Genomic DNA, 15,998 nt, shown 5'->3' with positions numbered 1-15,998 from the left:
CCCAAAAAAAAAAAATCAAATGGTAGCTCCCTGACCTTCTACTGCAGTGCAATCAATAATTGAAAATAGTCAATAATTCAATTTTAAATCAATCATTTCAAAGGACAATTATTAAAATGAAAATGATGTTCATTTTAAACAAATGATTCAAAGGTCAATTACTCCAGCTCAATGATTGGTTAATGAAGGTTACTCCAGAAACCTGTGTCGTGATTACGGACATAAGGGGCGGATCCTTGATTTTTGATAGAGGGGGCGTAATTGGTGAACACGGAATAAATAACGCCGAGCGTAGCAATGCAAATAAAAAAATGGATTAAAGGCTAAAAAATCATATAAATCGTGTGAAACATCATTATATATATGTTTTTTTTAAAATATTTTTGGCGATCAAAAAAGGGGGGCGTGCTATTTACGCATTATCCTGGACTATCTGATGTGTCGTTTTGTATTTTCTGACGAAATGTGACTATGTTAGTTGTTCGAGGAAGTGTTTAAACATTGTCCATGTAATATTCTACTGTTATATATTATAGAACATGTATTTTTCAGGAAACAAGATAGGCATGCATTCAATAAATCCAGTTGTAACTCCTGGAAAAGTAGATTTCCAGTCATTTACCGTTATAGGCGATACAGCTAAATATCCATTAGTAAAGATTCATGGTAATTCAAATCATCAATCAGAATTTAACCAAAAAACACCACACCTCATCAGACTTAGTATTCTCATAAAAAATTCACGTGACATTTTGACAAATCACTTGTTTTTTTAATGATTGCTTTTCTATCTTAATTTGTTATACTCTGGTAATCAAGAATGATTTAAATGGTTTTATCAAAGTACATTGCAATTTCAAAGGCTGAAAACTATTTAATATCATTTTATGAGTTCATAATGTAAATGTAGGAGTTTAAAAAACAAAATTGCTGTTTTTAGAGATTTTGACATGACAGAATTAAATTGATCTTTGTATGAAGACTATTATAGCATTTTGGTCAGTTTTATTGGTTAATCTCTTATAACTTATTTGTGAAAAGTATAGCGTAGATTAATTCATCTCTCATTAATTCATTTGAAGTAATGCGCAATTATAAATAATAAATAATAAAATTGACATTTTTTGCAGCATGTTTGATGATTATTTCTTGGATATTTTGTACTGGAGTAGCCATTATAGCTGCGAGGTATTACAAACCTGTATGGTCTAAATCGTCATTGTTTAACCAGAAAATATGGTTTCAGGTGTGTACATTATAGCTTATCTAATAAATAGTGTCATTTCTGATAACCATATCAATCATGTTACATATCAAATGTATATCAAGGAAATACCTTGAGAGTTAGTGGAAGTTAACGGTGTCTACACATACTACACTTTAATAATCAATATCTTAAATTTTAAATTTCGATAAAAGATGATTAAAGTTTTCAAAGTTGTGTAACTTATTTGTTTTGTTTTGTCCTCTTCATGAGGATTTTTTACGATCCGAGCTAGAAAGCGAGAAAAATATTTCAGAAATCTTTTGAGAATCAAGAAAATAAGATTTTAAGTGATATTTGAATTGTAGACATATGTTTAAAATAAATTGTTATATTATAGAAAAAAACCAAAAGCATTATATAATGATGTGTAGTTTGCTTTTCTAATACGAAGTATAAACGACACATGTAAGATCATAACTGTCTCTTTTTATGACTGGTGTTCTGTCCTTTTTCGACTTTTTATTCTTATTACCTACTTAATTTTCACTAATTACAAACTTCTTTAAAGAATAAGTTGAAAAATTAAAAAAACGTGACTTTTGTTTTCTGTAATAAAAAAATATAAGAAGCTGTTAAAAAAAAGTAAAAACCTCTTAAAGCATTCAAGCACCTTTCTAAGACCTTTTTTTTTGTTGACTGGGTAGTTTGTCATTTCTTATCAATATATCATAGACTTTTTTTCTGTTTTCAGATTCACAGAACATTAATGGTTACAGCAATGACACTGACAATTGTGGCATTTATTATCATTTTTGTCGAAGTTGGAGGTTATAGTCAGGTATTTTTAAAATTTTAATGCAAGCAATGAACAAAATGCTCATACATTCGTAAAATTGTTCTCTGAGTTTTCTAAATCCTTTTACTGGTTTAGACTTTAGTGTATTATATCATGATATCTAATATGTCTTTCATGTGCTCCGTCTATCGATACACCCGTCACATCTCTCCGTCTGTCGATACATCCGTCACATCTCTTCGTCTGTCGATATACCCGTCACATCTATCCGTCTGTCGATACACCCATCACATATTGGAGTTTCTGTAGTTCTCAAATCAGTATTTGTCTTTCTTTACTGTGCAGTAACCGAAAGATATTTTGATGAACGGCGCAGTCAATATTTTGTATTGGGGGGAGGGGGTTAACAGATGAATATAAGGGTAATTATTTTCATGTTTCGAATCAAACGCTTTATTTGAAAAGTCCAGACGCGCGTTACATCTACACAAGACTTAACAAAGACACTGGAACCAAAAACATTTGGATGACCAATTCAATAACAAAGTTGTAGAGCATTGGAAACCAAAAATTCAAAACAATAGTGCCAAATCTGGCTTAGATCCTGTGTGCCATAGAGTTAAAAAAACCTTAGTACTTCGAATTATTTGTTCACATTTTATAAATAGAAAAAGGCCGTATCAATAATACTTCATGCCTGCACAGGAGTGCTTACTATACGACTGGTAATAAACTCGGGGACAAAACGTCCAGCAGCACTGGCTTCGGCCAAGTTGTTGGTAAAAATATATCAAAGATACCAGGGTAATGAACTCGGGGACAAAACGTCCAGCAGAACTGACTTCGGCCAAGTTGTTGGTAAAAACATATCAAAGATACCAGGTTTATAATTTACTATGACAGTAGCACGTTACAGCTACACAATAATACCTTTCTGTTAAGACTATTATTTTTTACACTTGATGTCTAAGACGGTCTTTGATTTACACTAAAACTTACTTTTTGTACTAGAGTATAATATTGCAAGTTGCATTCTTATCCAGCGAAAACTTTGATCATCGGATGGATTTTTTAGTGTTATATGTCAGCATTATTTTGTATATCAATTGTAAATCTCTGTGTATTGATTTTTCTCGATGTAACAAATACGTTCTCTAATATGAATTATATACCAATGTTTTTGCATTTTATAATACCATTGATCTTTATTTAAGGTATCTGCAAGTCCAGGAAAGGAGTATCTCCCATCACATCCAGTTTTAGGAATTATTGTAACCATACTATGCATATTAAATGTAGGTAAAACAACTAATTATATGTGAAGACATGGTTACATAGACATACGTTAGTTGAAACGAGAATGAACATGAAAATTTCATCACATAACTTTTTTGTATATGTTCCCCTGCTTTTGTAAAAATAATATCGTGTTTTGTCCGAAAAATTTAGATTTTCGCGTGTACCCGATTGAAGGTAATTGCAAGAACACATGTCGTACATACTTAAACGTGAATCACCCGTTTGTCTTACCTTTTGTTTGTTAGTCCATTACATCTTTATAGCGGATTGAAAGTTTCGCCGTTTGTTGCAGCTCATCACTTATCTGGATCTGGGTAACAATTATTTCCCCCATTAGTTAAATTCAAATTTAATCATAAATCAATGGCAGATTTTTTATTCCCTATTCTTGACTGGCAAATTTCAATTTCTTTCTTATACTTGTAGCCCCCTTCATTATTTACTGGATAATTCTCGAAGGGTCAAGGGTTAAGAGAGCAATACTGTTTCGAGTTTTATTCACTTCCTCGTTAAAGCGAAATTTAAATTTCGACCATTTACTCAGACAATCATCCACAATATTCATTCAGAATCACACAATATTTAATAGAAATTAAAAGTTCAATGAATATCATTTGAATATACTACAATGATTGGAAGTTTGTTACCCTAACCCGAAATGAAAAAATAAGTTCGAAGCAAAAACTATTCTCTGTGCATGAACATATTCTTTACTTATTTGCAAATAGTCTGATACATTGAAGAATAGCTTAAGAATTGTTGTTACTCTGCTTATCGTTTTGTATTGTGACCCAATTCCGTAATGAAAGTAGACATGCTTGTAAGTTCGTGAGCTAGCAGGTTTTCACGCATGTGCAATAGAACCTGCAACAATATGCAGGCAAAATCCTATTGTATTTATGAATTTGAACATATGAAAATAAATTTGCGATCTAATGACAGAAAAAAAAAACAATTAGGAAAAACTGAGAGTGATACTTACCTGTTTTTGTATTCTTTCAACATGCATGACGTGGGTACTGGACTGGTATTCTGTATTCTTGTCACTTTTAATTTGGCTTTTTTGTACTTTCCTGTGGAATTCGGATAATAGTTTTTATTAACGTAGATAGTTTGGTATCGTCTACCCGTTTGGTACATATCGTTTACTCATAACACATAATGTTTTTATTTTCAGCCAATAATGTCATTTTTTCGTCCGGGACCAAATGATAAGACACGTCCAATTTTCAACTGGGCTCACTGGGGAGTCGGAATGTTAGCCCAGATTTTAGCTAGTAAGTTAAATAGATTAGTTAATGACAAGAAAAAAACAATATGAAAAAGATATATAGTTGACGTCGTATGAACTTTTCTTAATAATTTTGATTCTGAAATAAGTACAGTTTTTTTTCAGGCAAATTTTTCTAGAATGTTTGATTATTCATCGAAGTTAAGTATACATTTGAAGAATGTTTGCAGATTTTTCAAATGGCGAAAAATAAGCCAATTGACAGCAACATTCTCGATGGAAGGTACTTCTGACAATTTCGTTTGATTTAGGTAATATCTCTCCAGATTATGTAGATTCCCCTAGTTTTCTGTAGAAATGAGTCGTATACCACTCTTCTTTCGAGCATTCAAAAATATGCCTCCTAAAGAATATCATTTTCTTGTGTGATAATCATTTATATCGCTTTTCTAGTAATAAATGATAAGTTTTGAACAAAAAATTGTCTTTCGAATCTTAGGTCCAGTTTTTATAATATAACTTAAAAATTTGATAATAGAGAAGAAGAGGAGAAGGAAATGTAATCGTTCAACTTAATTGTAATTGAAATATCTTTTTTACAGTTATAACAATAATTTTTGGAGTAGACTTACAAAAGTCTACAGCACCAAAGTATACAGTATGGGTTGTTGTTGGTTTTGTTATCTACTATGTCATTATGGAGATTACTCAGAAAGTAGTGGACAGATTAGCAGAAAGAAAGACAGGCGAAGGTAATCAGTGGCCTTGGTTGCTATCAAAATATTATAAATGTGGGAACTTGTTTTTTTGAATTTAAAAGTTACATATGTTTTCCTTTTTCTAAAATTGCAGTCTAATGTTGGCTTTCAACAAACTATTAAACTGCAGACAAAAACATAAAATATACCAATCGTTATTTTCTTGATTTTACTTATTAGAACAATATTTGACAAAGTTGTGTCAGGATTTTTTCCAAAGGATAAATAAGGCCATACAACATTTGTTAACTGGCGTTAGTTGAAAAACCTTCTGTGATAAGATTTTATAGTCTAAGAAAATGTAAACTATCTTTTACAGCACAAATCGATACAGTTGAAATGAAACAAAATGGTTCGCAAAATGGGTCCTTTAATGCTAATCAGCCACCAGCTTATAGTGAGGACAATAAAAATAAAAAGGTAGCTATTTAGTAGAAATACTTAACACAAAAGTGTACCAAATTTAGGGTCTCTATTTCTTCATGTATAAATTAAGGCGATAGTAGTTTACCGAAGTTCAAATTTCATAAATCGTTTAGGAAGAGACAAATCAATGTAACAAACAAATACTGAGGGGATGTAACAAACAAATACTGAGGGAATGTAGACACCAAATTCAGGACCTTAAAACATGTATCTCTTTTTTTGATTTAAGGCGTATTCTTTACGTTTTCCTATTGAGAATTTATTACAAGAGAATGTTTAGATGTGACTGTACTTCAAATTATTCTATAAATGGCGGTTTATTCTTTAAAAAAGATCAGTTGTTTAGCAATAAAAAAACAACAACAAAAATTTCAGTAATATTATCTAGCTGTGTATTCCGAACATGTGGACATACATTCTTACGTAATAAATTAAAGTAATAAAAAAAACATACGGGGTATATGTGTCAATGAGATATCAATCAAACGGTAGAATGCCGGGTTGAAAAACATGTACATGTCAAGATGCAACAGACACTTAAGTGTCTACACAATAGAACTGCGTGTTTAATTATAGAAAAAATAACTGTCTCACAATCCGTTGAACAATTAAATAGTTATTGTTTTATTTTGTAGGATACCTTGCTGAAGAAATCATTACTAGCTTTACATGGTATTTGTACATTGGCTTTCACATTTACACTGCTTTTACTGGTATCCATGTATTAAAAGCATTGGGAGAATATGAAACAAATATAACCACACTGTGTATCATCGATATAAGAAACAGCACCGAATGTAGGAGTTGGTCCATTATCATTTTTCCTTTCTCGTAATAATGAGAGAAAATTCTCATGGACATGACATGTTGTGACCTTGAAGCACTGTGACCTTTAAGCACAGACAATACACACATTTTCACCAAATAATGAAATAATGCAATTCATATTAGTATTGTAGCGACTTGTGTTGTGTAAATTGAAAATAACACTTTATTATGAATTCATACAAAAGTAGAAATCTTTCGTTTTGGTTTTATTCTCAATTCCGTCAGAACAACACTGTAATAACATTTGTTTTACTCATTTTATCTTTTGTCAGAAATTTGTTTAGAATCTAAAAAAAATCATATAAGAACATTTTTACTAGATTGATAATAACTTTAACTGCTATACCCTCCTCCCCCCAATTAAAAAAATAAGGATATAACTACATACATCAATATATTCTCCAGTTTTAGTTATGTGCAATTACGACATTTAAGCAATTCACTGGAAGCGTCTAGTTTTGAAACTTTAGAAACTGATGAAAGTCAAGTCTAATCAAATAAGATACATATGCAAATAAGTGCTGGAAGGAATTGGTACATTTGGATTCTAGAATACTGTCTCGTTTTTTGTTTGTGTTTTGTTTTATGTGTGTGTTTTATTGTGAATATTGTTATTGAGGTCGATAAGATCGACTAACAAGATCGGTCTTTTTCTGAAATAGATGTCCCAATAAGACAGTTAAAGAGTACATTAAAACACTTTTGTATAAAATTTAATGCTTTACGTATTATATATACTTTTCTAATGTTATGTTTGGTTGTATGTATGTCTCTACATTGAAAAAGCTTTACATACGATAAGTAAATGATTTAAGGCTGAACAAGAAACATATTTTTTTATACCAATCTGCTTTTGTGTGATGCCTATCGCCCACTATGTTTTATAAACGAGTTTAAACAGGAGTGTCACAATTGAAGAAGGAACTTCTGACCTTTCCTGAGCACTTTAGTTAACACCAGCCTTTTAATGGGGTTAGTGTAACTAAATCTTTAGTTATAAGTTTTGTGGTTCATTGTGTGTCTTTTCGTAGTTTACTTTTTGTCATGGCGTTGTCTATTTTCTTCGGCTTATAGATTTTTATTGCATCTTTAGTATCTTCTCCCAATTTTTATAGCTTTAAAGTGAAAAACAAAGAAATTGAGTAATGCACGAACTTGTTTAAAATCCGTTCTAGTTAAATTGCATCAGTATGTATCAAATGAGATTGATAAAAGGGTATGCCATGGAAAACCAAATAAATGCCTGTCTATATTACATTTTTCATTGCAGTTTTCTTTATATATTCTTAAAAACAATCTTTGTTAACAAAAAATCAATCGAATACATTAATAACTTAATGTAGTTAACAGGACAATCGTAAAAAATGAATAATGGAAAAAATGCTAGTGTGCGACAAATAATTGGGCAAAGTATATGTATTTTTTAAACCTGGTTTGATTTTGCCACTTGATAAAAGACTTTCCGTCTTGAAGTTTTTTTGTTATTTTACTTTTTGTTAAGTACGCGATGAGATGTACACATGCACGAATACTGCTATTTGGCTTAGAATCAAGAATATTTTTTTTCTGTAGACTTTACATCTCTATTATATTTTACTTGAATATTAGTACATTGATAAACACTGTAAAAGAAAATTCTAATTTTGGTTTATATTCATTATTTCAATCCTGATTGTGGCTTTTCTTCCAGTCAGATATCTTAAGTAACATTTCCATAGCTAGCAGGGATATTGCTGTTTCATTAAATCGCTGGTTTAGCCGATGATATAACAAGTTTGTACATTGTATCATTTGTAAACAGATGAGCAGGAAAGTTGATGTATGTTTCGCATATGATATAAATGTGTTTTCCCTATCATATTCCTACCAATGCTTTGTTAATAGGGTTACTGGCATTAAAAGAAATCTGATCAAGTAATATGCGAGAAACATACAAATGACTACCTTCCTAGCAATACCAACAACTAAATCAAAATGTAGTATTATGCCAGGATTTTATTGTTATTTTTTGTTTTAACATTAAATAGTTAATTTTGTATTATAGTAGTGCATTATTGAATTACAATCTGAGTTAAAAGTTGTATCATGTATGTATGTTTTCACGGTTCATGTAGGTATGTATGTATGTGTGTGTGTATGTATGTATGTATAGTATGATATGGTATGCATGTATGTATGAATAATGTAGAACGTTTTAATCAAAATTTGTAAATAGCGTTGAAATGATAGGTTAAAAAATGACTAAAATTGTAATTTGTATAGTGATAGTTCGGTTCTTTGAGATAAGAATTTACTGACAGAAACTCTTGTTTAATTTTGAAGCTATGTTCGGATATATGACAATTACATGTATATCAATTTAGATATCATTTCAAGTATTCTTAAATTTACTAAATGCATTTAGATATTTCTCATATAAAGCGTCCGTTATTGGATTACTATAACTATAAAGGCCTTTTTCGCAATTGTTTCTTTTTGATGAAACAACTTCACTATTGTTGATAAGAGTCATGTCGAAATCTAAAGAAGAAATCGGATAACGTTTGATCCGGTCAAGTAGATGTTTCAGAAAATGTTTGACTGGAAAATTACCTTTAGAGGTAAACTGTTAATTCTGTTTTTATCTTTGATTTTTTTTAAAGGATATTGTTCAAAATGAAAAGTTGTTTTACCGCAATCAGTATATTACTCATTCTTTCATCATTCATGGGTGCACAGCAGTTCTTTCAGCCTTTAACACGTTTCTTAGAGTAAAAAATAAAGGGTAAGATGCATACTACCGTTTGATTGTTTGTAAATGTCGATTTCATATCAGTTGAGTCAAGATGCATTGTTACTGCCATTGCAACCAATAACCAAGAAATGTAAAACATTGTGCATTGAATTCTCTGTCGTAAGACAGACTGGTGATACAGATATGAAATTTACTGCATTGTTATTGTAAAACAGGGGAAAATGTTGAAATACACTGTAAATTTATATTTTCATTCGCCGTAATTGTTGATCGTGATATACATATGCTAGAAACAATTGTCTTTGTATTGCGTCTTTACTGTAGATTACCAACGAAATGCAGATTAAAAACTAATCTCTATAGATCTACAAAACTTGCTATATTTTTCTTATGCCAAACATAAAGGTTAGGGGAGGGTTGAACAGTCAGAAATATGTTTAACCCCAACGATACACATTTTATGTGTGCCTGTCCTCAGTCTGTAATTCTAGATCGTTTATTTGGGTTTACTTATATCATTTTTTATGGGGGGGGGGGGGGGCTATCTCGTTGACAATATTTGTTTCTCATTCTAATAAAGTTAATCTACAAAAAAACTTTTGAAAAGGCATTGCTGAGTTGACATTAGTCAAAAAGTCTCGTCCAACGTTGTGAAAACATTTAAAATCGTGCATATTTAAGACGAGGATAAAGATTTATATCAAACAAGTAGATATTTTAAGGTAGTTTTGTCCGGAAAGTAGGGCAGATGTTTTGGACTGTCACTGGAAAAAACCTTTCTGGGAAGCAGAATAGCAGATGGGTGACCTGTTGACTGCTAAAAGAATTATTCGCAATGATTCTTGAGAGCAAAGACAGCTGGGCACTCGCTAAACTAGTTGTGTTTGATTAACATCCACAGTCCAACAGCTCTCAATCCATTCAACTCAAGAAATGTTTTTGCAGTTTCAAAAGGAATTCGTAAAAATTATTTCTTGACAACGACATTCCGCCATTGCAAGCATCTTGACCGAGAAAATATAATGAAATGATTGATAATGTATCTGAAACCGCTTCTGTTTTTACAATAACCTTCAGTTCTAACTGATAATGATGGTGATGTAGATCTCCTTAGATCTGAGGAATAGCAGAAACGATCTACATTAAAATATTAGAACAACATTGTAACTACTTCATAAATTCTCTCAAATAATTCTTGATGGGATCGTTTGAAAAAGAAATTATTTTCCAATTAGTCTTACTCTTTTATTCATTTAAAAGACAAGGAATGATGTAAAGCAACAGAACAATCTTGCAAGTAAAAAGAGGCATCTCAAAACAGAAATGAAAGAATAACAGTCAACACTCTTACGACTAGTAATGTTATGTACAATGTACAGTATAACAGTTGCTTTCTATAGGACTAAATTAGCACTAACAGAATCAAATTACCTTATTGACCAAAATTTGTCATACGATTTCAATGTTAGTTGGATTGTAAAACTATGCCAATGTTTGCTGAAAAAAAAATTCCGGTGTGAGTTTTTTTTGGATGTCAGGAACGTTTATTGGTATAGAAGAGTACAATTTTCTTTCAGATTCCATTATTCGCATCGCATCGACTAATGGAATTAGGGTTCCAAAGGTACAGATAAGTTTACTTATTGACTCGTATCTAGATATTGGCAATAAGGGTCAGTTGAGAACTAAACTTGACAAAAAGAAGATGATTTCAATTTTCAAATTGTGAATTTTCCGTTTCGCTGTAGCAAAGTTTCAACAGCTTATACACATATCTCCCGTTTGATACAATAGTCCAGGGCTTATAATTCCTGTCATGATTTCTATGATAGAGTGTTAAATTGTTAATTACACGAAAATTTTAAACCAATGGCACCAAATTGTAAAGTTTATATCATCCCCTCGAATGTTTTACGACAGCAATCTAGATTTGTTACACGTTATAGAAAATATGTGTCAGATATGACCACAAATCGGTCCCTCTTGTCGTATTCACAATAACTCGCCTTTTTCTCGATGATATGACACATTGTATAGTTTATCTTGACATGAGCACCACGATGGGTGTCACAAATGGAACAGGAAATGCTTATCCTTTCAGAGCACATAAGTTCACACCGTTAGTGTTCGTAATGCTCAATCTTTAGTTTGCTGTGAAGTGTTATGTGAACTTGTCCCAAGTCAGGAGTCTGTAATTCAGTGTTTGTCGTTTGTTGCTGTATATCATATCTGTTATTCGTTTATTGTTTTGTTCATAAATGAGGCCGTTTGTTCTCACGTTTAAAATGTTTTACATTTGTCACGTCGGGGCCTTGTATAGCTGATTGTGCGGTATTGGTTTTGCTAATTGTTGGCGGCCGTACGGCGACCTATATTTGTTAACTTCTATGTCATTTGGTCTCTAATGAAGAGTTGTATCATTGGCAATCATACCACATATTCTTATTTTAATATTGTTGGTCTTTTCAACTTTTTCATTTTAGTCACGTTGTTGTCTGTTTTTCTTACATCTATAGTTTTTGCTTGTCCATTCGTTATCTTCTTCTCCTGGTTACGCAAAAGAATTACATTTTGATCGACACATACAAAAATAAAAGATGCAATGTAATATAAGTGGACACGGCAACAATTAGGTTTAACATCTGTACTAAACTTCAAAAACAAAGATCATATAAACTGGCATTTTCTGTAAATATCTCTCAAACGACTGTTACAAATATCCCGAGAGTTGACATACTACCTAACAATTATTCCATTAACGTCCAAAGTAAGACCAGACTTTGTGTGAAAATTTAAAAATTAAAACAGAAAAAAAAATTTTACAATGTCTGTTACTACTTTTTTTTAGCATTTTAAACCAAGTTAGTCAAATAGGTCATATTTTTTATGTTATTGACAAAGTTTTGAAACAAAAGCAGTGGTTTAATCTTGTTTTAATTGAGCTTTGACAGGCATAGAATTTAAAACACTAGACACTAATACTACCCTAGACTAATCAGAAATGAAAAAAAGACCAGGTTAACACTCTTACGACTACTTATGTTATCTAAAGTACAACGGTTGCTTTCTATAAGACTAAATTAGCGGTAACAGAATCAAATACCTTTTTGACCAAATTTGTCGTACGATTTCAATGTTAGTTGGATTGTAAAACTCCTCAACTAAGCCCTCGATCAGCATATCAAACCTTTCACAAATGATACTCGTAACACATCAGACGACATCATAGTACATTCACATTTACAGCTGTTGTAATGCAAATGTCTCAATCTATGGAAGAAGCGAATCGATAAAAACGTTTCTTATATGAAATAGCGATATTGTCTAATATGAACGAGTTGCATTGTGGGAAATCTCAGACGATTTTTTACATTTGTATGAAGAAATGAAGATTTCTGGGTTAGTAATGACTATTCTTCTTAAAAATGTTGATTAAATGAAACATAAATGCACGATTTATCAATTGTAGATGTACACATTCAATTAATATCATTTAGCAAAATTAGTGGAATTCAATTTCGATGAATTCAATTGTTTTCTTAACCAAAAATCACCTATAATTCATTGATACTGCTATATTTTATAATATGAATGCGATATTTTTCTAATATAACAGCGATGAGTTTTTAATATGAAAAAATTATGAATGCAAGATTTTTCTTATATAACTGCGATAGTTTTCTCATATAAAATAAATACGATAATAAGTCACAATGTAAGTCAAGAAAACCGGAAACATAATTCACAATTATTGTTCATGACAGGTTTAATATTATAGGCAAAATATCACTAAAATTTCGTTTCCTGTAACAAAATTAACGCTTAAATGTACTAATCATCGGTGCTTTGCTTTTGCGCCAATTTGAATTTCATTTGCGCCAAAATAAAACATTTCATTTGCGCCAATAATACAGGTAAATACAGGTAATTGTATAAAAAATAGTTTTATTCAAAAAAGACTTTTAATAGTTACGTTAAAACACAATTTTTGATTGCATAATAAAACATATTCCTCCAAAATCAGTCATTAGTAACCATAATGAAAGCACTATACACTGATACGTTCTTGATAAGAGACTTTCTTAATAATGTTAAAACACAGTTCTGTTATGAATTAACGAGATCATAGAAACTAAAAGAAAGCACTATACACTGGAGTAAAACCAAAAGTTTGTTCTGACACAAGACTCGTAGGCAACAGCTCGGATGTACTCATGTACACTGGATATATGTGTGGTTATAAAAAATTACAGACTTATTTCCTCTATATACAAATAAGGAGATGTGTTAAGATTGTCAACGAGACAACTATCCACCAAAGTTTTAATGAAGTGGATGAAAGCCATCATAGACAACCGTACGGCTTTCAAAAAACCATTCCGTATAGTCGGCTATAAACGGCCCAAACACCCAACATGAAAAATATGAAACTATCAAATTCTGAGAAAACTAACGGCCTGTTTGTCTAAGAATTGACAATGTCCATCTTAACACCTCAAACCTCAAAAATGTGAACACTATATAATTCTAAACCTAAGTGACTCTCAGTTTTATATTAAAAATAAGTATAAACTTACAAAGTTACCCAGGGGGAAAACTTTCAACAAAAAAAAACCTATTCACGATGTTGTAAGGAATATTTTAGACTTTTCCGTCATATGTTACCTGTAAAATGGCACAAATGAAATATAATCTTGTGGCGCAAATGAAAGATTGGATTTTGTAAAAATTGGTGCAAATGCAATGCGCCCCTTATCATGTCGAAAAATTTTGTTTTACCCTATCGATAGTTGACAGTGTTAACAACCTGCTAAGTCCATTATTTTCGATCATATGGTTATACCGAGTAATTCTATTTTCAGTGGTGATGCTATGACGGAATAAAAATGTGGCTACTGTGAATATTCCACCGACCTATTTGATTCTATCAAAGATCATGCTGTAAATATCCACAAAGACAAGGAAATAATATTTTTAAAAGAAAAAAACATTCAGACAAACAATTCAATCCAATACGGTTCCCAATTACACCTGGAAATGAATATTCAAATGGAAAAATAATTATTCCAAACAAAGAAAAATGCACAATTACTGTTGTCCCGAACTTTGAAGATACCATCTGTCATCCTAATAAAAAACTTAAAACAAGTAATGAAAATCCAATTGAGCAGCCGCCTCAGACTATAAATAAAACAACTTTAGATACCACGAATGAAAAATATTGTCAAACAGAAGATGTATATATTATTAACATTGAAAACTTGTAGACAAGGAAAACAGTTCTTATTGGATATCAGAGACTTTTTCCCGTTGGAAAGATGCTAACAAAAACATTTTGACCTTTAGCAGTGACATTAAAACTGCTTATTAACATACAATGTTACTTATAGTGACATTATAAAAATACTGCAATCATATTTTAAAAGTATCGCATCCATATTAGAATGTATAGCATTTGTTTATTTATGTACATAAGAAAAACACAGCACCTCAAATTTTACACGGACATAAACTTTTGCTTTTAACTTACTATTGAATATATATTTAGACTTAATTGTTGTTTGTATTTAAACAATATGTTTTAAAGTTGGTATTTTCTTAACAAAACATATTTTTCATTGCCGAAAACACCTTTTCCGCATGGAGTGTCTGCATATTTACAATTTCATATTAGACAATATCGCTATTTCATATAAGAAACGTTTTTATCGATTCTCTTCTTCCATAGACTGTGTCTGTTGACATTCATTTCCCCGGTGTACTGGATAATTTCGGAATGGTTTATATATAAGGATATATATATAAGGTAATGCTAATAATAGGAGGTTTTTGGTTGTTTATAGTTGTCAAACTATTTATTCAACGTACTAGAGGGCGCGTCAATATCCTTGCACTAGGCATTGGATTTAACTGTCTAACTCTGTTTAGATATAGCTGCGTATTAATACATCCCACACAGCCCAACGACCACCACTCTTTAACATGTTTTTATCGCAGTATGGTGACCATATGTTATATCATGTTACTAGTTATTTTTCGAGTATTCAAACTGCCCTTTATAAATATTTCGGTCAATGTAAATAACACATGGAACATAGAAAAACTTGCCATAAAAACTATAAAAAGGAAAAGCACTTAACCTTTGACAAAACATCATTTTGTTTGAAAAAAGAGGGGCGAAAGATACTAAAGGGACTTCAAACTCATAAGTCGAAAACAAACTGACAACACCATGGAAATCTTCCTTATCGCTTCTTTATTTACTAGAAAATACCCGCGAAATATACTTTGGTTCATTGGTGACATATAGAGTGAAAACTGACTGGGATTTTTTACAAAAAATATCCTGACCCTGATCTGGTAAAAAAAAAAATCTGTCTAGCACTTCTAGCAGTTATGCCAATCCCCCAAAAAATTTTGGAAATAAATTTTGTGTACTGAACACATAGGGAAAACATTGAATGATAAAAAATCCAGGTGCGCATGACAATCTTGATTTTCCGAAAATCTAATCACAATTTTTTTTTGCACCTCCCTCCGATCGGCAAATTATCTCGTTTACACCTTTTTAAACTGAAATCTTAAATCATTCGTTGCTAATTTACCAATCTTGATCACATGTTTTTTTGTTGATGAAATATCTTGTTTGCACCATTCTATTAGAACCCTGGTTTAATTTTGGCATTTTTACCCAAAAGGATTTCGCACCACGCTCCTCT

General features: G+C 31.4%; 1 protein-coding gene across 1 annotated transcript in view; it reads left to right on the top strand.

The window, feature by feature from the left end:
* LOC127725413 (putative ferric-chelate reductase 1 homolog) overlaps positions 1-9,652 on the top strand; it is a 43,069-nt gene extending 33,417 nt beyond the window's left edge. Inside the window, exons 9-16 of the mRNA XM_052232351.1 lie at positions 553-666; positions 1,131-1,246; positions 1,959-2,045; positions 3,218-3,298; positions 4,480-4,579; positions 5,136-5,285; positions 5,611-5,711; positions 6,353-9,652. Of these exons, the coding sequence (XP_052088311.1) occupies positions 553-666; positions 1,131-1,246; positions 1,959-2,045; positions 3,218-3,298; positions 4,480-4,579; positions 5,136-5,285; positions 5,611-5,711; positions 6,353-6,445 (842 nt within the window). The 3' untranslated portion in view covers positions 6,446-9,652. The remainder of the gene's footprint in view (positions 1-552; positions 667-1,130; positions 1,247-1,958; positions 2,046-3,217; positions 3,299-4,479; positions 4,580-5,135; positions 5,286-5,610; positions 5,712-6,352) is intronic.
* Positions 9,653-15,998: the final 6,346 nt, after the last annotated feature.

This window comes from Mytilus californianus, unplaced genomic scaffold, assembly GCF_021869535.1.
Source record: "Mytilus californianus isolate M0D057914Y unplaced genomic scaffold, xbMytCali1.0.p SCAF_1, whole genome shotgun sequence".
Classification (NCBI taxonomy): Eukaryota; Metazoa; Mollusca; class Bivalvia; order Mytilida; family Mytilidae; genus Mytilus; species Mytilus californianus.
This window is presented reverse-complemented; position numbering and strand designations above follow the sequence as displayed.